General features: G+C 39.2%; 1 protein-coding gene across 1 annotated transcript in view; it reads right to left on the reverse strand.

The window, feature by feature from the left end:
- Positions 1-23,996, reverse strand: part of SFXN1 (sideroflexin 1) — a 28,334-nt gene extending 4,338 nt beyond the window's left edge. The window contains exons 1-8 of the mRNA XM_009318468.1: positions 23,900-23,996; positions 11,273-11,447; positions 10,469-10,639; positions 7,693-7,791; positions 6,534-6,609; positions 5,362-5,447; positions 3,978-4,105; positions 3,377-3,426 (exon numbers count right to left, since the gene is read on the reverse strand). Of these exons, the coding sequence (XP_009316743.1) occupies positions 3,377-3,426; positions 3,978-4,105; positions 5,362-5,447; positions 6,534-6,609; positions 7,693-7,791; positions 10,469-10,639; positions 11,273-11,436 (774 nt within the window). The 5' untranslated portion in view covers positions 11,437-11,447; positions 23,900-23,996. The remainder of the gene's footprint in view (positions 1-3,376; positions 3,427-3,977; positions 4,106-5,361; positions 5,448-6,533; positions 6,610-7,692; positions 7,792-10,468; positions 10,640-11,272; positions 11,448-23,899) is intronic.
- Between the last annotated feature and the right edge of the window lie 466 nt (positions 23,997-24,462).

Raw genomic sequence — 24,462 nt, forward strand, 5'->3', positions numbered from 1 at the left:
CGTGTCTACTAGTACAACATAAACATCTATTTCATGTGGCGGAACATTTTTTGCCAGGGTACTTGATCTGAGTTCCAGCCTTTATTTTTCAAGAACGTTACCAGGCTGCGCTGATCAGGAAAGATGGCGAGGTAAAACTTAACACTGGGAGGTCAATATTAAGAACTGGAGTTGCCCAGAGAACAATGTAGAACAATAAAACAAAACTCAAATGCAGGCTGTACATCCCTACAAAGAGATAAAAAGAAGTACAAGACAGCAGAAGAGTTTATTGTGTTAGAGAACTATCATTTAACTCCGGAAGAAGGCAGGTCCTGATGAATTAAGACTTAATTTCCAGATGTCTTTACGGCATCTTTAGTGGTTAGTGCAAACGGAAAAATGCTAATTAAGCAAACAAAAGCCATAAGGAGAATCAGCTTTTTTCTAACTGCTTCCTTTCATTGTTGGATCTCAAAATCTGTCAGCTCTCCCAGGCTAGCTATGCCTGTTTTCAAATAAATGAATAAATGAAACGACAGTTAAATTAGGAATGCATGGAGGACTTGAAGGCATAAGACATTCAAGAACGATGCTTAAAAAAAAAGGCTCTCTGTTCCAGTTTTGCAACAGTTTTGAATACATATTTTAGTTGCAAACTAAGAGACCTCAAGGAGCTTGTTTTAAGGATATATGAGGAAATTTCTGGAATCAACTTGAATGTTGATACAGTATGCAGAATAGGAGAGAAACAGTAGCCGAAGCTGTAAGAGTAGTAATATAAATTAAAACTTCAGTGTCGATTGGAATTTGCAGAAGTTCCTATGGAAAAAACAATTTCTTTCCTTAGGAGAAAGGTTACGTGTAACTAAAATAGATCTATAAATGCTGTGCCTCAGAGCAAGGTTGTTCATGGATCCTCCTGCTGCAGTGGATAAAGTAACTCGGCTCTGCACAAAGCTAGTCAAAAGAATGTCAGTAGGGGTAATGAACATGGACATTATACAGCCTAGTCAAGAACTACTACACTGCATAATCACATAAAAGGCACCCAAAGCCACTGCTGAAACCTATAGCAAAAGCACATATATATAAAAAAATATTTTTTCAATTCAAGAAATAATTAGATTCTTTTTGAAGCAGTAAGTATGTGCTTGAGTCATTTTCTAGCAATAACTTTTGGGAATATTGTTTATTCATACTAATGTTACCACCAAAATGTCCTTGTGCAAACCAATGTCAGAATATGGGGGATGAATAGCGCTATATAACCTACATCTTATTTCAAATACCAGAGGCTGATAGCCTGCTATCACTGAGACCAGCATTCCAGAAGCATTTCTTTATCTCACTGCAGAACATCATTCTATTTTCTTCATTATTTCACAGCTATTTGACTATTTTCTGGCCTTGTGTGTTGCTTAATAGGCTTTGGCAAGCATACAAGAATTATTTTCAAACGTGATGGTGTACAAAGCAAAGGCTAGGGAAAATGAGTTAGTAAAGCGTTGTGTGGATGGTGTTGGAGTACTGCAAACGGAATGGTGCTTCTGAAACCTCAAGAGAACATGCAGAGGCTGCTTGTTAAAAATGCAGCTCATTCCTTAATGGTTTTAATACTAATCTCTACAACGTGTTACCGCTGACTACCTGCAGAGCAATGTTTCACCTGAACTCACAGTCTTTGAGGCTGAGGGGGAGGAACAGGTGAGCATAAACGGTCATGATGGTACCAAAGACCACTGAGTAGTCACTGAAGAAATCGCTCATTTTTGCTGATCTGAAAAATTCACAACACCCTTATATTGATTATACCACACAAAAACAATAGACATTTGTCTCCAAACCCTGAGAATTGTTGCAACTTCTTCACAAATGTATTTGCCAGGTGAGTTGATAGCATTTGTGACATTTCTCCCATGTCAAACACATATAAAATAATCTTTGCTCTAAATTTATGAGGAGTTTTTTCTTTTTTTAAACACGGGTTAGTGTCCCGGCTAATACATTCTCAAGAATGTAACAGTATCACAAGCTGCTTAAAGCTACTCGGCAAACAGGGTGTGGGTCAAAAGAAACCACCGATCACGAATTAGCCAAATCAGTATAGGGCTTTGTACTGCAGATGAATAGCGTATTTGGATGCACTGCACTCTCACTTCTTCCAGGAGATATAAGCAGCACACACAGACTTTCACGCTAAAACTCAAACACCACACTTCCTGTTTTTACATTCTGAGCAATAGTGTTTTCTGTTAGCAAGGGGGGAAAAAAAAAAATCAAGGCACTTCAGGGCAAAAAAGTTTTTAAAATCGGAACACACTTGGGACCTCTTCTCAGTGCTTCATCTATATATACAGAAGCACTTTCAAATGGTGTATGTAACTGGGTAATCTAACTCTGCACAAGAAAAATGAAGGGCAGAAATAATAAGAAATAAAATTTAAATATTTTAGAAAGCTTTATCTTAGACAAACAAAACCAGGCAACTTCCCCTGCTTGTCCTCCCAGTCCCCACCCAAATCACTTTTCCAAGGGAGGGTCTGGAAACTCAGACCATGCTTTCTTTCCTAACTTTTTCTAACAGGAAGGAGACAATTGTTCCCAGCTTGTTGGGGGGATTTCACAGGCAGAGACTTTGCCTGGAGCTACCCAAGTAAGTAAATCCGTGGTATCAGCTGGTGAAGATTAAACTCCCTTTACTGGTAAAGAATTAGAGTTCCTCATCCGAATACTATTTCTCTTATGTTAGACAACCCTATAATTAATTTCATTATTTCTTTACCCTCTCATGCACACACAGTGCATAATGTTGATTTAGTTTATATATTTACTAACACCAGGTGTTTGACTTCACACTACATTAGCATAAACAGAATATAGGAAATATGTAATCTTTGATGAAGCATGCCCATTCTATGCCTACCCTGCACTTGCTCATCCAGTAAATTTTAAAGGATCATTTTCAAAAGAGATTTTTATTGTTGTTGTTTCCAAAGTCAAATTGCTACTACAGCAGCTAAGCAAAGCCTCCTTATTGATATCCTGAGAAAAAAGCATAAAATTTTAAAATATTTATCTGATAAACTGTATTCCACATCTTGGTACAAGGAAGGTTTATTTACTAGGAGGAACGCTGCATTTTAAGAACAATTATAAAAATAACAAAAAAGTTCATATTTTCTTAATGTTATTTTACACTGTGATAAAAAGAGCTAAGCTATCTCTAAGAAGGGCATAAAGAAAGTGACAGCTGTAAAGCAAGCTCTACAGTAATGTCCCCCCAGAGCGGAGGCACATTTGGGAGGCAAATATGAAGACTCAGAAAGTATTTTAAATTCATGAAAATACCAACTTAGGATATGAAATACATATATGTAGATTATCTAAGACTAACCTTCAGAAAGGCTCTCTTTTCCAATGTATTCATTATGAAGGGAGGAATTGCTGCAAAAGAGAGAAAAAAAAAATCCATTAACCTTGGAGAAAAAGGCACTTGGTTTTCATTTTCTGTTAAGATGAACTAATACCGTAATACAATTTCCACAGCCTTTTGTCATTAACTGAGTTTTCATTTCAAATTGCCAATTCAAGATACTGGATTGGTATTTACAGAGGTAAATTCTCCCAATAAGCAAAACTTCTAATTTCACGCATAACTAAACCTGAGCTCAGAAACTTGGCGCTGGTCGAAGCACCTACTCTTCACTAAACTAATTCCATTCAAGCAGAATTTGCTACCATTCCTTTGCTATCTGTATCTTTTCTGCAGAAGCACCCCAGGAGCTTTCCTGCTGCACTTCAGTGTAACACACTGGATGTTTTCACAGTAAGAAATGTACATTTCTTTGTGGAACTTCTTAATAGAAATGTAAATACTGCCTGCGTAACTGTAAGGTAATTTGGCCTCTGAGAAAAATCACTTATACAGAATTTAAGCTCTCTCTCACATTAGGAACTGATAATCAGGAGCTGCACATGACTGCAGTTATTCTTACCCATGCCAGGAGCAGCCATAAGAATCCTTGATATAACCACCTGGGTAATTGCCTGCTGAGCTGCTTTTGTTGATTCACCCAGTCTGTTTCCATTCTCATCCGTGACAGGGATTCCAAACTTGAGTTCCCTGTTGAATGAGGGGTGAAAATAAAGCAGTGACTGACGTGCATTTATTCACCTTTTTTGTCACCTTATCGTTGTCTCCTTAAAATTGTCAAGTATAAGAATTATGGGTTTTATTTTATTTTCCAAGTTAGCCCGTTTGTAACAGTCTTTGGCACAACAATTTCAGAAGGCAGAGAAAGATCTGGGGAAAAATATGTTGAAAAGTAAACAACTGAATATTTGTAACAGCAATCTGCCGCTTGAGCCTGGTCACGTGCATTCCAAGGGGGAAGAAAGGAGATGTATCATTTCTGTAGTCCACAGAAGGAAGAGGCTCCTTCAAAAAGCAGTTCAGAAAAGTGGAATGTTCTGGACTGCTCTGGAAGTAGTGTGTCCTTTCTGATAGACAACACAGGGAATACAGGAAGATTAGTTTCACCAAACTAAAACAGAAGTCTGTGAAAATTCCCCTCTGGCATTCTAGTCTGAGTTTTCCTTTAAACCACTAAGAACATATTTGAAAGTATAAAAGGATGCACAAAACAAACTACATTTCTGTAACTGTATTATTCGCTGTTAGATCTTTTGCTCAAGTGCAGGGTTAGGTGTTAAACACATTCTGGGGAGAACTCCTAGGGGAGTGAGAAGCAGACAGAAAGGCAGATATACTGAGGACTGCCTTTATTCTTCTCCTCAACTTTTATTAAGAGACAAAATACTACCATGGATTGAATTTCATTGTAAACACAAACTTTAAATATTCCCTTTTCTGCCCATAACCTTGTGTTTATAAGAGGATGCTTTTTTTTTTTCCCCACTTCTATTCTTAGTCCTAGTCAAATCAGAATACATATGAAATTTTGTTTCTGAGAAAGTGTGTATTTTTGTAATCTCAGATAATTAAACAAAACTGCAGAGCCTGACTTCTATGACTAACTTCTGCATGTGGGATTTGAAGCACCATTTCTGAAATGACTGTATTTTTCCAAAGTGGAGTTTGTATTTAAAGGGTCCATGTGATCAAGTTTTGAAGGACTGGTACTTGGTTTCTGAGACCTAAGACTGAAGAACTCTATGGATATTTATCTGAAGAGAATGAGGATGTTCTATTTTACCTCTGTCACAATCAATCAATCAAAACAAGATCATGCATGAGGTTTTTGCAAGGTTCTGAAACAAGCTAAAGATATATAACATGCTTTATTTAGTAACTTGCTCATCTAAAAACTCAATAACATCCTTTCTTCTAGAATGAGTGATCTTTGTTCTTTTTCCTACCTTTGTCTCATTAGTGGAATATTAATGCAGTTAGCAGCAGCAACAGCAGCAAAAGGAACAAACCGTCCTATAAGAGGTGAGACATGCTGTAAAAAACACAGAGGAAAAAAAAGGAAGAAAGAAAAGGAAAAAAAAGAAAAATAATTACATAATAATTTTCTTTCCCAAAGGTCATATTAAAATGCTTCATGCGCTAATGACAGACTAGACTTAGTTCCTTTAAATTAAAATTCAGTGCAAACTCACTGGTAGGGCAGAGGTAAAACAACAAACAAACAAGACGTAAGTCATAAATACTTCTCTCGCAGTGGCAGCAGACTGGCAAAACCAATCTTAATTTAGTAGCACCACTGCAGAGAAGTGCCAGCTTCTGAGCATGCCTGTCAGCCCAACGGCAACACTAAATAGACCTTAACTTTACTGTCTCTGCTGACAAGGTCACAACCAGCAACATCCATACCAGCTGCTTTGCATCTAAGGACACTGACTATGGAGGCTATTCATCCAGTCAATGTCTTGTGTAACCTGAATTAGGCTGCTTAGAATAGTCTCTCAAATAACTTGTCAATGCTGTATCACTCCCTGTACATTAAAGCATAAGCAGAGGGGTACAAAATAGCTTTTTGCTGGTGGTTTTTTTTTGTAAAGAACCTTTCTTTCTTGATTGTGTTTGCACTTGTTTAAAGAATTTGAGTTTTCTGCATTTAAGAGCGGCACCTCTTTACAAGTTCTTCAGCCAGTCTAGAGTAGATGTCCACGTTTGCAGAAGTGATACTGCTCCTTAAAAACACACCTATACAGTTTATGGGATAATGAGTCCACGCTGTTGTAATTACACATCCACTCCAATTAACTTTCAAATGCTGTTACTTTGACATGTAAAAAAGAAACTGCAAAAAAGGTACCTTATTAGATACAGTTTGTATTAACAAAACACAAGGCTGTTTCATATACATATAAGGAGGACAGGCTGTTTGAAATACATATAAAACCATATACATGGGGCAGAAATAAGGTTGGGATCTAAAGAAGGGAGCTGCCAACGGCCATTACAACTCCATACTGGGAGCTGTGCATAACATGACACGGATACACAAAGGAGAAATGAGCCGTTAGCATCTCATAGAACACCGAAGTCTAGTTAAGAATGGAAAAAAAAAGAGCAGCAATACCTTTGTCAGTGCATTAAGTCCTAAAGCTGTTGCGACAGCACCCGTGGTAGCAGAAACATAGGCTGTTCCCAGCTGGCTAAAACAAAAATAAAAGCGTTTGCACATGCACAACAACTACATTTATGTCACTTTTAAAAATAATTACATTTTACACATGTAGTTATGCCCCCCCAAAAGTTAAGAAGTAGACCTTTCTGTGACACTGCAATATGATGTAGATGGAAGATTCAAATGGAACACCGAATTAAACACTTCTCTTTCACTAGCAGTAAAAATCACACGCAAGCAACATTTTAACATTGAATCAGGTTCTGCTGGTTCTGCATTGCTATCTGTTCAGCATTTTCTCGTGTGCCTGAATGAACACCTTGAAGGATTTAGTTCTGCATTTAACTTCCTAATTGCTTAAACTGATAAAATCAGTTTGGATTTCTAAGGCCACGGCTACAGTAGTAATTAAAATCAACTGTACCGAAACCCCTACATGTATACCAGCTATGCTGCAAACACCCAAATCCAAGCCAATCTGCCCTAAAACGTACTTTACATACTTCCCAGCTAGGAGGTGTCTGTATATCCTTGAATCCATTGCTTTCTCACGGACATCTATAAGCAAGTCAGCCTCAAAACCAGGAAGTCAAGCACTGCAATTCCAGTCTCCTGTTCATGATTTCTAGCTTTCCGCATCTATTTAGTCTCCCTCTTTGCCTTCAAGTAGACACTAGTACTGTGCAGACCAGTTCCCTGAAGGGTCCTCTTTTTGTAAGCAAGCACACAGTGTGGTGTGTGCCATACTGCAGGGCACTGAGAAGATGACGTGGAGAGACACCTGAAGGTCCACACAAAGAAATATCCTGGTATAACACCAAACTGATGAGGCACTTTCAAATGGCTGACTGCGCAATGCAACACAGACTCCTATTAAATCCTACGCTGTTAAGTGCTTCTGATCAAGGTGCTTAGGCTTATCTTTAATGGCAGAAATGGAGTTCTCACCTCCATCATTCTCAGACTTCTCATCTGTGCATATCAAGTTAATAATAAGCATAGATGAAAAAACTTATCCCTCTGTCACCTCAAACTTTAAAGCCCAACCATATTCCAGTATATCAGAGAGCAATTTATAAACACATCAGAATTAGCTGGTTTGGTGTCTGACCTGACAGTAATTGGGGCATCACCACTCCTGTTCGTGTAATTTACTATAGCATTGAAGGACTGGTTAATCCACTGCCAGAAAACCACCGCTGGTGTCGTTCTTGGAAAGAGAAACAATTATTATTATTATTATTAAAAATACAGTTGAATCAACAGGACAGAAAAAAGACAGCAAATCAAGAAAAGCAAGTGCAAGCAGTAATCATGCGGAGGTTCTTGTTTATCTGAGTGAAACAATACAGTCAATGAGATACTGTCTTAATAATGAAAATACATGCCACTTCTAAGAATGGAATTTAAAAGCATTGTAATTAAACAGCAAGGTTCACTTGGGACAAAGGTTTGTTGTAATAACAAAAGCATTATAGCAAACCTCTCTATAAAAAACACACAGAGAAATATGAAACTCTCTAATTTCTAGAATACTTTTCCAGGGTTATTATTCCTTTACAGCCTGCTAGTTCTCTTAGGAAGCTCCATAAATGACTGAGAAGTGGATTTCAGGAGACAGGCTTTATCTTCTCAGTCTTCAAAAAGCTAATACGATGCCATTGTTTTAATAAATCCCCGTGACATTAAAACATTCAGTTGCATGTAGGACCAGATAAAAAGACACTTAGCTCCAAAATGAAAAATTTATTTTCATGAAAAGATCTGCACATTTAAGAAGCACAGGTACAGCACAGAATTAATCTGGTTCAGTACAGCATGAACCAGATGACCAGTCATCCAAAAAAAAAAAAAAAAGAGCTCCAAGGAATCCTCATAAATTATGTCAGTGCCAGTATGCAGATGTCTTAGGACAAAAAGGTGCTAACTTGTGAGCATGGGGGTGTGTGTGTGTGGGGGCAGTGAAAAAAAGTCAGAGTCCCCATTTAACAAGCTAATGTGGTCCCTGTTAAACTACAGATATAATCATTTTACAAATGGTTATGCTGATAAATAACAAAAGTGACAGTCAATTTATTTCACAATGTACGGGGCTGTCTTGCGGAGGGATGAATGCTTTTGCTCTCAAACCAGTAGTATACTTAAACAACGGGACAAACTTGTGAAAAAGAAATCCACTAAGGACCTCTGGATCAGGAAGTTCCTGATCCACAAATAGTTGGAGGCTAGGAGAGTATACCAGGGGAAAAGTGTTTCTTTGTGTACTCAGACCACAAACTCTGCCCCCAGTGGAGAAACCACTGAAGATTCTGCTCCACCAGAATTTCAGTCAGGCCACCAAAAATAACAGTTGCTACTGAAAACTATTTCCTGACCATTAAAGTAACTTTTCATAGGACTTTAAAGCTTATACTTAATTAAATTATTTAGTAACACAGGCAGGAATGGTAACAGAAATGTGGTTCTCATTGGAGGGCTGATATGGAAACCAAGAGTGCTAAAGAAAAAGCAGTAATTGTACCAATTATTCTGTAACAGGCAGGAAAGCAAAGAGGAGACGCTAGAGTAGAAGGTGTGTGCCTATCATGAGGCTTTGGTTCTGAAATGGGAAGATATGTTATTTATTTAAATTGCAAAAAATTGAAAGATTCAGGAGATTTGAAAGTGTATTCTCATTCTCTCTGGTTTCCAGTACCTGAATGAGATGCCGAAGTAACAGTGATAAACTAGCTAGATTTTTTCCGTCACTACTACTGTTCTTCCTCCTTTCTTCCTGTGCATGTGCAACTCCTTCCCGACCCATCTTTTCCTGTTTCCTTGCTACTGCCATGTAGAGGATGTTAGGCTTGCTATGATGTTCAGGCATGACTCACGTTGCCTTACTGCGCGTCCAAGAGCCCTCACAGATATAACAAGGAATTTGCTTCTTCCAGTGACGTGCAGTAAGATGGACGCTACACTGCATCATCCCAGGACTTCTACACAATCCTGTTTGCACTCCTGAGGGTTTGGTCCAAAGAAACCAATGTCTTCCAGGCTAATAAACCACCTAGTTTTGAATCTAAGTGACTCTACCAATAATGCAAAGAAAAGGTTTATAGCTGCTGTAAGTATGATAGATAATAACAGAACATGCATAAAAGAACAGCCAGTTAACAGGAAGCAGTGCTTGTGAATGGGCAGCTGTACTGACGGTTTTACTCATATTCTCGATTGCTTTTTAAACACACACGTGTATATGCACCATTCAAAATGGCTGTGCCTTTCTGGAGTGTGAGTCAAGAACTTGTAAAATCTCAGCATCAAAACCGCTATCGTTATTTCCTCTGAACCTCCCACCAGTTCTTGCTAACAAAGCATCGTGTCACAAAAGTATTTCTAACATGGAGTCTACTAGCAGGCAACACTGGCTTCTGCTGTGGACTTCACTGTATTGGTGATTCAAGAACTATTGAGGAAATGGAAGGATCAAACAGGAGCTGGAAAAACTTGATGACTGATGGACTGAAGCATACCGAGTACTCACTTGGCAGACAGAACATCCCACATGCCAGATCTCTAAGGTTAGAAATTCCCAGGTATCTCCTCCTCTTTGTCCTCCATACAACTCTCCTACAAGGATGGGATTTTGGAACACTCAACTTTCCCAGGTTGAGGAAAAGTGGGATGGTGAAGGAGAGGGGCTAAGGGCTTATCTCACAACTACTTCTAAAGGAAACCATTAATCAGTGTGAGGGAATGCAGAGAGAGAAGAGAAAAGGAAGCACAATTTTACATTTTAAAATATTTATTATAAATCTTCTAAAATGCTCTTTTGACAATAACATTGATTTTCACTCATCTAATTTGTAGGCAAATGTTTTATGTGTTTTATTGCCATCACTTACCTATAAAAGGTCATCATACAACCTGTGATAGTCATGTTCATGGGTACCTGAGCTGACATTCGGCCAATCAAGACCATCTTTTCACCAGTGTCTGGATGAAAGGCTGAATCATAGATATATTTCGCTCTCCACAAGTCATCTTCTGTCAAGCCAGGTGCCACAATACCTTGTCTTGGGACAAGTTAAAAAACAAAACAAGACAACAGCAAAAAGCAAAACTATCATAAAATGCTGCAACCTCCAGTGACAAGTATGGCATCAGAGGATTTTGCGATGTTCATACTAAGTTAATCTAGCCTCATAGTTAGCTTGTAGATCCTCAGCTTTTAAATGGACTGGTGAAAACCCCCAGCAGTGGTTATGTTGACTGAGTTGATATATCCATTACCAAATTTCTATTTACTCAAACCTGTAATGGATTTTAGAGCTAAAACGTAGAGCTAAAATCTCTGCAGTCATTAGCGTGAAACTTCGAAAATTTACCTTGCAAATATTTAAGAAACTACTTGCTTCAAACAACATAACACCTAAGAGGAAGTTTTAAACTCTGTTGTCATATTAACTGTTTTCAGAATTAGACACTTCTGTATTTCAGAGTACTTAATAGGGGTTCTCAGATGACATAATTTCCCCATTCATTAGCAAATTTGTTTAAAAAAAAAAAGTGCTTCAAGCTCTGAAATAAGAAGAAAGAGTGATGCAATGAATACAGTGTTTTAAATATTTCCTTTTAAATACATAACCATGTACTTATCATTGACATGGACTTTTTTGGGCCAGCAGTAAAAGCGATCAATGCCATACCTGTAATCATGCACAATTTTTCTTGCATTTTCCAGTTGGGCATCAGATAACAAAATATTCCGGGGGTCTGTTACAGTAAAGAAGTGACTGGCTCGTCCAACAAAAGTGCTTTGATCCCATCGGGGCTCCTTGATATTAATATTTAATGGTATATCTGCTGACATCTTCAAAAACTCTGTGAAGAAAACATGAAAATTTGCAATTCAGAATTCCACTTATTTCAGAACGTATCTATAAGCTGCAGGATGAAAAGCGGTTATGCTTAGAGTAAAAAACAGAGAACAAACACCAACCAACTTGCAGAACTGAGGTTTAAAGGGGCAAGTATATATCCAGAAAGCTGATGATGTCAGATATCATCACGGGTTTTAATGAGGTTGGTATTGATAGAAGTAAAAAAGCAAGAACTTGGTTAAATGTCTACAGAAATGTTTCTGTGCCTGTTTCCCCAAGACATTTATACATTACATCTTTGTAAGAGTACGAGAATCTGATTATGAGGTAGAGGTACATCATAGACACGTACAAGTATCTGTAGATATTAGAGGCAGATGCAAAGGAAGTATAAAAATTTATTAATAAATAGCTGTACTAAATAACAATATACTAATCAGAAGTGTGCTTTATTTCAATGATAAATTAGTGTTTGCTGAAAATATTGTCTTGAAGGGAAGGAGAGATTAAATATTTCAAGAGATGCCTGAAGAGCTCCTATAAAGTGCAGTGACAGAAGAAATATTTAATAAAATCCAGTTAACTTCTCTGGCATAGCAAAACAAAACAAAAATTAGGAACACAAACCCAACAATTTCTTTTAATAAATGTTGTTTCTCTAAATCCATGTTTTAACAAAACAAAGATTATATAATGCAACAATTTGCCACATTATGAACACATGACCAGATCTCCTAATGATACTTCAAAGATGGTTAAAGAACTACAGTGAAGGGCACTGAACTAACATAGTTGTGCATTTATGGGGCCTAAAGCCCAGAAAATTAAAAATCTTCAGGATGACTAAGTTTACTTCAACATCTAATGAAAGAAGGACAGTCCCTGCATAGCACAAGCTATATGAACTTTAACTTTCTTAAGAGAAATTTCTGCGACATATTAAATAGCCAGTTAAAAAAAAAAAAAGCCATGCTCCAAATAATGCTTGTGATTCAAATAGTTGAAGTAAATTGGATCTATAAATATACAGATGATGTCACATAGCATTTTATCTGTTTTAATAGGAAAAGCATCATCATTATGAGGACAACTGATACATATGGTGTAAGCTGCCACTGAAGAGTATTTTCATCTTAACTCAAGAACACCATGAAGTTGTCTGAGTCATTTTGGTCAATTTGATGAAACTCATATGATGTAGAACAGGAAAAAAAAAAAATCACAAAAAGAAAGTAACTAATCATGTAAAGTGTCTCCATCATAAAAAATGTGAACTTCATGGGAAAAAAGGAGAGACCATTCATGAAATCTGAAGAAGCTGTTGTCCATCTCTCAAATGTAACTATGATCCTTCTCCTCTACCTCAAGTGGAAAAATTTGGAAGTCTTTGGAAAAGTAAACTTCTACAGAAATAAAGGCTTAAGTCTCCCTATTTACCATCACCAGCCCGAAAACGGCAGCTTTGAGCAACAGGAAGGAGGAGGAAACTAATAAATATTTAGAAGACATTATAGAGCAGCATTTCTAGCAAAAAAACCCCCACCCCAAAACCTCCAAAAAGTCTGTTCTTGAAAGTGAGCTAAATCAGCTCATAGTCATAAAAGATTATACATCTTTGTAACACCCCTCACAGGAACCATGAAATCAACTTTTTAAGCAGATGAGGACTGTGTAAAAATTATTCTGCCTTGAACCACTTATCAGTCAGAATTGCTCTTAGAGTGGGAATTATTCAGGGAAAAGACTGTCTTCCCTGCGTTTACCCAGACTTAGCATTTTTATGCTTATGTAATAGCACAAGCAGGACTCCTATTTAGGACTTCTGTGGTTATTATTATGGTGATTTAATGACAATGAAAACCTAGTGGCCACATACTATTTTATGGTGTACCGTACAAACATTACAGGAAATATTTGATTTTCTGATATGCCGTCTGCCAGAAAGGACCGCCAGTGACATTCAGGTTGCTCAAGTCCTTCCCAATGTTACACGTGATCATGAAGTCAATAGAAACCGTGGATGCATAAGCACGGTGGCACTGAGCACCAGACACGATTGTAAAGCTGTAAAGATAGGTTGCAAAAGCACAGAACAACTGCATTATACATGAAGAGAAGCAATATTTAAAGAGGATTTGGCAAGTGCATTCTACTCAGCACTGCTGAATATTCGAGGCAAAGTCCCACATTTGGTAACGAAGAAAGCAAAGTAACCTACTGCTAGTACACCGAACTTTGAGAACCCAGAATGGATTAAATAAATAATAATGAAGGGTTGTCCTTCACAATCACAGCATGATTAACAGCTGAATGATGAAAATGTCATATCTCAGCTAGTGTTACTAAATAAGTTTGTTAAAAATTTATTAGAAAATCCTAATTTGGTGCCACTCAATAAACGTCCTTCCTTTCGTACATTGACTGGTAATTAAAGTTTCTTTAAGTTAAATAATCAGTTTCTATTAAAAACCCAAAGAGTTTGTTGTCATCAAATGAAAAAAACAAAACAAAGCATTTAGGATGTTTATATATTATTTTTGTATCGCTTGTATTATTTGTGATAGAACAGTGAAAAAACAAAAGCGTTAAATAAGGAAGATCTCTGCTTTCCACCAGACTCAAACTCTTCCTTGAACAAATAATCTCCAATTCCATAGAACAGATCTTATTATTGAATTTTACACAAGCTAAATCAATTTGGTTAAAAATCACACAAAAATTATATGACCTCCTCTTCAACAAAACTGTGAATTACCTATCCTCAGGAAAAAGCAGCAACTGATAGAGCAGATGGGAGAGGTGGATGAGCTAGGTGGAGAAACCACACACACTCCTGTGTCCTGCTCTCTAAATTTTCCTGACACCAGGGGAAACTCAGAGTTGTACTGGCAAAGCAGAGCTGTTTGCCTTTGCAGTGTAGACAGCAATTGTATAAAACCAAGCTGTGTTTCTCCAGATATTGCTGAATTCTGGATAATCATGAACTCACAGCACAGGCTGCAAGTAGGACACCAGTAGGATTGCTTTTGCTCTTTCCTGATAAACTGTATTAAGAGCTTAAATGCTCAATTAATCCTTTCCAAACAAGTTTAAAATTCCCAGTTTCTACTCCAAGTCATCATGTGCAAGGTTGTTTCAAAGACTCCCAAATCAGTATAAGCTCTCACAGCTTTTATTGCAGTAATTAATACCCCCCAGCTATTCGACAAAAGCATAAATCATTCTGAATGCTTGGATAAAGGAAAATGTACTGAAGTATCCCCAGAAAATGGTACTGTTAAAAACACGTGAACATCTGAAATCACAAGGCCAGGGTTTTCTATTCCTCTCTCCATCCAATGCAGTGCTCTTTCTGTATTAATATGTGAAACCAGAACAAATGATGAAATAAAGCCAGTTTCTACTAACAAAAATTAAGACCTTCTTATGGCCAGCACCGACCTTACAGAACCAAGCACACAGAGCTCGATTTACCCCTTTCTCAAGAGTTAAAAAGCTGTGTTTGCTTGGCACTGACCCCAGCCAGCAGCTCTGAACCCCTGGGTACAATGAAGACTCCCATAGCGCAGTGTCTTCTTCCCCATCAGGTGTATACTACATGGAACATGAGCTATTTGCTGCAGTAAGTTATTGCATAATTTTAGTTTAATACATTAAAATGGTACTGTGAAGTGCAACAGAAGAATATGCTGATTGTATTTGGTGAATGTTATGAATATTTAAAAGCTATTCGCTCTATAGTGTTTTACCTGTTAAGGAGGTGATCTGCTACTGTATAGAAATAGCTGCCAAATACGTGTTTCAATGATTAAAATGAACATTGATAAGTTTATTTAATATTATTAGATCTGATCTACTGAATTCACTTTCTTGCTCTTTCACTACATCACTTTTCCCTAGTGGCCTTCGGTTTTCCTTTGGTACAAGAGACCTCAAGAAAAACGTTGTTCCAAAGGCTTGTTCATGTATTAAAATTTACAGTCATTAACTCAAATAAGTAAGCATAAAGCAAGTATACAAGGAGCATCAGCACTGCTGCTCCAACTTACAGTAAATATAGTTGTGATTCAACTGCCCTCAGATCTTAAAGTTTCACCATCAAGTTAGGGAAGGTCCTAAAGCTTCCCAGGATACTAGACAGTAGGGGAACCTAATGTTTTCCCCCTCCTTGCACTCCCAGTTCCCTCACTGTTAAGTTCATTACTGTACAGCAGCTTTTATTAAGGTCTTTACTATCTGCTGAGAGAGGATTTCCCTAAAGTGAAACAATAAATCTTACAAAATCTTACAAACTTTAAGAAAATAAGGTGCCGTAGCAATGTATCATTTACTAAGCTAACCTTGAAGCATGAAGGCATTTGTATCAGAATCATAAACAACCGACATTAGACCAGTAAAATCTAATACTACTTCTTTTTGCAGCTTCCTCCAAAGACATTTAGAGGTGTTACCAGCCCTTCAGCACTGTTAAGGAGCATCCTTCTCCCCACACACAGGTAAAAGAAACAGACAATTAAATAACTTGGCTCAAGACCACAGGTCAAGTCACAAATGACAGCAGAACCGAGACCTCCTGACCTGTGCTCTAAGTACTGCTGATACAGCAAGACACGAGTTATTATTTCACAAAAGTAACGACGAGAGATGGAAAAGTGCTGGCTAAGAAGCAGAGAATTCATCCCTCACTTCCAGTTGAATATTCTTGTTTCTCTATTCCACGTTCCTGTTTGCTATAAGTACTTCCACAGTTATGAAACAGGTTAAAACACCACAACGCGGAGACACCTGTGGATTAGTAGGATTATTTTCATGTGATACATTTCTCACCAGGCATGTTGCAGAATGAACACAGATTGTGGAAACGAAAAAAGACTCAGGACAGATTTGGAGAAGAGAGTGCTCATGCAGAGCGTCTGAATAGGAGATGCTTCTTAGGTTTCTTTTCCCTTTCTTAGTACTACACATTAAAGACACCCTCCCGCAAACAGTGATAGATTGTGAAAAACCAGACCATCTTCTGGCCTAAAATGGTAACTGCTGGTTTTGCAAACCAGTACCCTATGAAAGCAGGGTGAACTCATTTATTCAGAAATTCTTTTCCACTAAAAAAAATAAAATAAATCTGTACATTAGGGCTGGTAAGTCATTCTAGGTGTGCTTCCCTATTGGTATCTTATTTGTAGTAAAGTCCAAGTTTAAATATTTTTATAATTAAATTATCAGTTTCATTAAGAAAGATTAAAAACTGCTTAGGATAGCTTATGTTAATCTGTTTAAAGCTGTCTAATGAATGCTTAATAAAGCAGTCCATAAACAGAAGCTCTTTTCTTGTTTTTCACTCTGATTAGCTTATATACTACTGAGTTGTCTGTGAACTGTTTTTACATACTTACGATACCTCTGTCCACAAAAACAAGTCTTTTAGTAATAAGAAATCTAAACAATAAGGATCTGCCTTCACTGCAGATGGTTCATGGTTCAATTCAGGTTTGTTTCACTCCATTTCATTTATCCTACCCTGGCAAAGGTGGATCTACAGAAAACAGAAGACTTACCACTTTCACGTCCTATCTTAATCCCCTGCCCACTTGATCTGCTCTGTGTCCACTCTGATGCTCCTTGAACCATGTGTGCTGATGTAACTTACTGCCCTAGCACAAAACTAATGCAGCAGAAAGAAAAGAGAGGCCAGCTCAGCCTCCCAGATTAGTATGTTGAACTGGCACAGTGGAAGGTCTGGGAGCATGAAAGGTCAGCACTCCCATGCTCCTTCAACAGACTAACCAGCGACCACCTTGGGTTACAACTTTCCTCAAGCTCAGGATCTGCAGATGGGGAGGAGCCAGGCGTAATGCAAATCTTGAAGCCTAGCCTTAAATCTGCAAGGAAGACAATGAACAAGAAACATAAAGCATAGATAATTTTAAATGTTTCGGCTTGTCAGAGTCAAGAGATTGAAAGTCTACATTACACACCAAGAAAATGGGTGCAAGAGAGACCTAACTTGCTGTAAACCGGAAAAACTTCCAGTCCTTGTTTGTCTACATTGCAAAAAAAAGGTTTGATGGTAGAAAGAGCTAACATGATCTAAATGGTAGGGGTAAGAGAGCAGCCAGGGTGGCTGTTCATTGTCTTCCCTGCAGAAGAAGACATTGCATGTCTTACACATGCTAGCAGAGTCTTACACATGCTAGCACAGTGAAAGCACCCCAAAGACAACACATAACCACTCTGGTTGCCAGCACAAGGTAAAACTCCTATTTCCATGCCTTTCGCACTGCTGTTACCCATGCTAGCCAGACTAAGCTAGCAGAAGCATGTCAGCACATGCTTTGGTTTTTCTTTCTCCTTGTAAATCTACCAAAACAGGGTTAGTGCTGCAGCAGCAAAAAGCAAACTAGCAGGAAAATGGAAAACATACATTAATGGAGGACCCTTGGCATGCGCTACAACAAAAGATCACGCTTGAAATCACTGTGTCTGTTTAGAAAGATAGTAACAGAAAACATTGACTTTAATATTACTAATCTTAATAAAGATAAAGGATAGTATATAGCCTCCCATCCTGCATAGGACGGGGGGGGGACGGGACAGGTGTCCAGTCTGTAAAAGAGTAGATCTCATGCAAAAAGGGATTAAAACTTTATGTGACAGCTACACAAAAACATTTTCTTCTAAATGATGCGATTGACATAATCGACTTGCACTTTAAGAATATACATAGGAATAATGCTGTTCTAACTAAGTTTAAAATAAAAATCATAAAGACTGTGGGCAGGGACCGACCACCAATGCCCACAGAGAAGGAACAGATGTCATGCATACAAGGGAGTGTAAAAAGTTCAGACGCTGGAATAAAATAATTTGGAGACACATAAAACTTGCAGTGAAGTAAAAAAGGTTGCTGAGTTTGCTGGTCTCGGGACTCTGAGTCACAGATCTGTTACAATGGTGCCTGCCTAAGAGAACCAGTGAATTTCTGTCTTGAAAACTTAGAAGTTTCCCAGCAAAGTCTTTTTAGAATAAAAGCCCCACCTCTTGTATTAAAGAGACTGTGTGATGCTACTCATGACTTATCAGCCCCTATTAGTAAATGCTGAAAAGGGAAATAAATCCCATAAAGCAAAAACATAAGCCAATAAAATGCCTATGTACTTCAAAGGGATCCTCTTATAAAACAAAACATCCAACTATAAAGTAAAAATGGTGACTGTGCACAAAAATGGTTTCATCAATATATTATCCAACAGCCAGGTAGTCATCATCATAAACTGTATGGCTTTTTTTAAATTTTATTTTTGATTTAAACAGTGAGACTGTAAAACTGCAAGAAATAGGTAAAACACCCTCAGTTTAAGTTGCTGCAACAGTACTTTACCTAGCTGTCACCTTAATTTTCAGATACAATTTTAGAGGGGTGCTGCTGTTCACATAATCCATCCAAATACTCAATAACAAAAGCACTGTAGTAAAACTATTTAAGATTTAATTATTATTTTAACTACAATGCTTTGTCAAGGGTGTAACTCCACTACCTTCAGTGATATAATTCTCCATATACATTAAGTGTGCCCAAGTTTTAAGTTATCATTATCCCTATATCCATAATAAAATTGTGTAAAGAAAAAATAAAGGACAATTGGGTTAAATCAAATTAAAATAAATCCATCTGAACCCTGAGATAAGTAGAAAGTTTGCAAAGGGACTGGAAAGTAAATGCACAAATCCTCTAGAACAAAGATAAAAATGTTTGCTTTGTTACAGTCAACTAATGAAGGCAAACTTCAACAGCTACCTAAGTGCCTATATATAAACATCTGAATTTATTGTTCCCACACCTGTTGCTATTCAGAGGGGGGGACCACCTGTGAAATAGGACAAAACTTTGAATCAACAGCACCTTAAATTTTAAGGTGGAAAGCTAAGCAGCAAAATTACCCAATGTAACCTTGAAACAACTCTCTTCCTCAAACAACTCCATTAACAGAGGATTTGGGAAACAACATTAATTTTACAAACACATAAGTTAACTGTAATAATCCATACTGAAATGTCACTTTGAGGTCATCCTCCCTCATCGGGAGGATCAGCAGTACTGGAAAGGATAAAAGACAACATCGTAACGCAGACAGTTAACATCTATCATGGCAAATATGCAGTAAGGAAGGAAATAATACATATTTTTGGTGTTTCAAACAGATCAATTAGAAAGGTGTTTAATAGAACCACTTGTACCTGCAAACCATGAAGCTGGTAATAGTCCACACTAGTAAATTAATCCAGTAATAAAGAACAGACTGTGCTCTCTGGCACATTCGTATTACTAAACCCTTTCAGCTTCCAAACTAGGGCGGCTGTATCCAAACTGCCCATGGAGAACGGCAGCTAAATCCTCCCTCATGCTGCCGGATTGTCTGGGTGAGCATCAGCTGTCCTGGGCAAAACTGCTCCACGCTGCGCTCCAGCAAGTTAACAATACAGGGGACCACGTTGCCGTGACCAGGAACGTTTCTTGGCACTGTTTAGCTCCCCAGCACTGACACAGAGGTTTGATTATCCACGTGTTTCACGCTGCGGCTCTTCCCATGCACCAAGGCATATTTTCAGACTCATAACTGCAATGGTGTGTTCATGAAGTTTTTCATAAACATATGACCGTCAAGCTAAAGAAATGGCCGTGGCTTGCCATGTACTTGGCACCAACAGTCGGGCTGAAGACGTGGTTCTGTAGATCGGGGGGCAATTAGGTACGGTGATACAGATGGCAGATCAGAGAGGACACCGCTGTGTGAAACTGCACTTCCCAAGTGCTTTAAAGCAAATTTCACTGCCAGCCTCTCCTCTACTACTCTCTCCCCAAATCTCCCTGCTGCTGCCTCCTCACATCTCTCTTCCCCAATGCTCCCCCAGCCCTAGTAATCAGAAAATAAAAACAAACTAAAAAGCACGGTAGAACTCACTGACTGCTAAAACGAAGGTCGTTGTTTATCTGAAGAGAAACTCTCAACTCCACATTTTTAATAACCTTCTACAAAGATCTTTATTTCCAATCAGTAATTCTTTGACTATCTTTTTCATCCCGTACTTTCAATCAGAAAGTGACATTGAACTGAGCCGGAAGCCCCAGTACCAAGCACACCCAAATTTCTTGCCCTCTCTGATCAGATGGAATCACCTGCCAGCTCATGGTCTAATGTTTAATACTAACTGGAGGGAGAAAGAAGGCTTAAGAATAAGTGAGAGTGGTCTCTCCTAAAAAATAATTACATAGAAAACAGCACAAAGTCTGATCAACAGTTTTAGTACAAAGGCTACGTTCAGATTTGCCACAGAACCAGCAATAGTAGAAGACTTTAAACCTTGTTTAAAGGTTAACAACAGCAGTTGCAGCAATTCTACAAAATGCAGACTCAGAAGTTGTCAGGAGTTCAACTCTCTGCTGTTCCTTTTCAAAGTACACGTTTTAAACATCACATTGAAGGTCATATAACCACTTTTCAAACCAAAGCAATAGCCAAAAGAGTAGCAATGACTATTTAATTTATTTCAGACAGTAACATACCACTCAATTTTGAACAACCCAGACATTTGATCATTTATTTTAAAGCCTGTTGCATGACTGAATAATCCAGATGGGCACACGATCTGGGAAATTCTGGACAACTTAAACTCATGCAGCAGTGCACGAATGATGAAAAGCAGCTTTGCTACCTTCCTTGGAACCATTTATATTTTCTTATGTTACTAACACTTTGTATTTTAACCCAAGCCTTGAAAAAATCCACTCCACAATTAAGAAACTTTGTCAGGTACGTCATTAATTTTTCCAGTATCTAAGCTAAAATTGGGAATAGAGTGATAGGAAAAGAAATTTCTTGATGGTATAACTGTGAACCCAGTTCTCCATGCCTGATCTAAATACACATTTTTAAAGCTACAGTCACTGTTCTGAGTCAAGAAGCATCCCTAATGGCAAAATGTCTGTTCCTCAAGAGATGCAGACAGCTTAGGTTGCCAGGAGTGCGATATTGTCAGAGAGAAGATTTGTGGGAGAAACTCGCCTGAGAACTACCCCAGAAGCAGGCTTTCCTCAACAGATACAAATGCCTGAATTCTCTTGAGTGAGGATCCTTCAGCAAACATCCTTAGATTGGGTACCAAATAGGGTATTGCTTCACTCTCTATACAGAATTTTCTGTTGCTTTTTGCTTTTATTTGGGTCAGAGTCCAGATTGTAGCCTCCTGCACCTTCCCCTACAGAAGTGGACTCTATTAATGAGAGCGGCCTTTCACCTCTCTCGCATGCAATTTCAGAAAGTCAGCAAAAGCTGAGCTGGGGGAGGAAGAAATCTGAAGAGAAGTCTACGTCCAAAAGCAGTGCAGACAATTGTGATAATGAACATTGCGACATCTCACTTCTTGGTGCCCAACTCCCAAACTGCAACCCTCTGTTAGAAAGCATGGGACACGCTGGGTACTCTAGCTTAAAAGAGAATTCAAACCAGCCTGTGTACAGGAGGGCAAGTGAGTAACCTAGCCGACACAAATGCTGAAGGAAAGGTGCAACTTGTACGGCGTCCTTTACCAGGACTTAGACCCCTAACTTTAGGTGATGTAAAGGCGCTCAGGTCAGATCATGATTCACAGAATCTCCTAGAGGCAACTAAGAGTTCCTTTTTTGAAAGATGAGAGTGAGACTTTTCCCTGAAACCCAGGAAAATTAGTAGCAGCAGTACCTCTTTCTTACCAGAATCCTAAAGAATAGGAACAGTTCAAAAGTTAGAGCCAGGTGTTGCTGAAAATGTTTCATGTGCAGATTCACTGGGAAAGAGAAAAAAAAGATTTGACACGCTTAGGCCCCTAGCTCTCCATTCTTCACAGCAGTCCCCTAACAGCCTGATGTCCAGCTGTCAATGCCCTGTTCTGGGAAACGAGAGATGTAGGCTGGAAGATCTTGAGGTTGAGAAAAGTACCTGCTGCTATAAAATGGGGAGAAGAACAGCTTCTCTTCTTCCTCTCACGTGTTTATAAACCAAAGCGCCCATGGCCGCTTGTTTGTTTTTGCAGAGCTGAGTTCTTTTGAAGCAATTCCCATGCTGCTTTGATAGAGAAATACTCAGGGATCCTGTTAGGCCTCTTTATTCCTCAAATAACACATTGGTGCTTTTTGGGGCTCCGTTGCCTGAACAAACTCAGATTTTTCTTTTCCATGAGCAATGCCCACCACAACAGCTGCTATGTTGGCTTAGGACAAAAGACAGGAAATTAACTACCCTCTGGTTAGTAAAAGGTGACCTGTTCTACTTTAAAACTACAACACATTGGCAAAGCAACAGCGGAAAGGCGAACCCAGCTACTACCCGTATTTTAATTGCTCTGGCAAAGAAAAGAACACAATGCGTTCCCCAGGGATGTCAATCACGGCAGTATAATTAGTTCAAATGAGAAGCACTAATAGATTTTTAAGGGAAGAAACCATTTTTACGTGATGGCAAAAGAGCACATATCAGCCTTGTCGGGGTCATTAAGCAATGGTATTCCTCTGTTTGCACTACGTTTGCTACCACAGTTTGAAAGAAGCAGCACAGCTGATGACTGGGAGAAGTATGATGCAATGTACTTACACCAAATGTTAACAAAGCCACTTGCCAAGTTTTCCTTCCCCAGAGCAGCTTCTACCAGTAAATATCTATTTAAATCGCAAGGAAAAAAAATCTTTGTCGGCACTATGATTTTTCCTACTGCAATCATAAAAACAAATTGAACGCTGGAGAAGGCAAATCATGGCAACACTACAAGATACTTTTTTTTTTTTTTTGCTTATAAATGTACATCCCGCTTGCAGCCTAGCAACAACAGCAGCAGTCTGCGTTAAATGGATAGAGCCTGCTGCTGGGGCTCTCTCCTCAAAACAGCAGCCATCTTTGGCGTGTAACTTGACGAGAGATTTCATCATTCTGCATTAAAGCTACCTCCAGATGTTAGAGGTTGCCGTGGCCGGCTCAGCGGTGTTGGCTTTCGATTTGCCACCTCTTCTCCCATCGCATGAGGTATATCGCAGAGACGTGTTCACTTCATCTCTTCATTAAGAAAAATAAAGCTTCTTTGCTAAAAAGGGTTAGTGCAAGCTCTTATTTTATTTCAGTCCCGATTGTCTTGTCTCTGCTTCTTATTTTTTAACCCCCTCGGTAAATTGAAGTAGGATTATCTGGCTCTACCCAGGCATGTTCCTGGCCCTCTTCTGTAGTTTTTCACTATTTCGTATATCTTTTTCTGATAGGAACCATATAGGTGATTTTTTAATTGCACATTGGTACAAAGCCAGTCTTCACACACACCCCGCTCCCCCAATACCCATTATAATCACAATAAATTATTTATAATTCAAGATATTAAAAAAAAATATCAATACTCATAATTCAAATCTCTGCCTCTGGCTACCAGGTGCCTGACCTCCAAGTTGTTCGGTGTGTTCCTCCCCTGGAAAGGACGATCTCTCAGCAGGGAGGCTCGTTGCCTGCAGGCCCGGGATCTGCGCCGCTGCCACGCACCACCCTGCGACAGGCAGCCCACGCTCAGGGGACGACTCGTGGTCAGGGGGAGATTTCGGGAGCGGGTGGGGAAGCAGGGAGCTCTTATGTGTGCGGGGAGGGGGCGGGAAGGGAGGGCTGTGGCAGCCCCCAGCTTGCTGTCTGGCACTGCGAGTGTCCAGGCAGCACCTCCCCAGGAGAGGGGTGACCCGCTGGGACACCGGCTCTGCTCCCACAGAGGGGATGGGGTGACACACGGGTCTGGGTCCCTGTGGAGGGCACAGGGGTGACAAGCGGATCAGGGCCTGTGCAGGGGTAACAGAGGTGACAGGTGGGTCTGGGCCCCTGTGGAGGGTACGGGGGTGACATGAGGGGCTGGGCCTGTGGGGGAAGATCAGGGGTGACACGCGGGGCTGGGCCCCCGTGGAGGGGACGAGGGTGACACGCGGGGCAGGGACCCTGTGGAGGGGACGGGGGTGACACGCG

The sequence above is a fragment of the Pygoscelis adeliae genome, unplaced genomic scaffold, assembly GCF_000699105.1.
Source record: "Pygoscelis adeliae isolate BGI_AS28 unplaced genomic scaffold, ASM69910v1 Scaffold42, whole genome shotgun sequence".
NCBI classification, from domain to species: Eukaryota; Metazoa; Chordata; class Aves; order Sphenisciformes; family Spheniscidae; genus Pygoscelis; species Pygoscelis adeliae.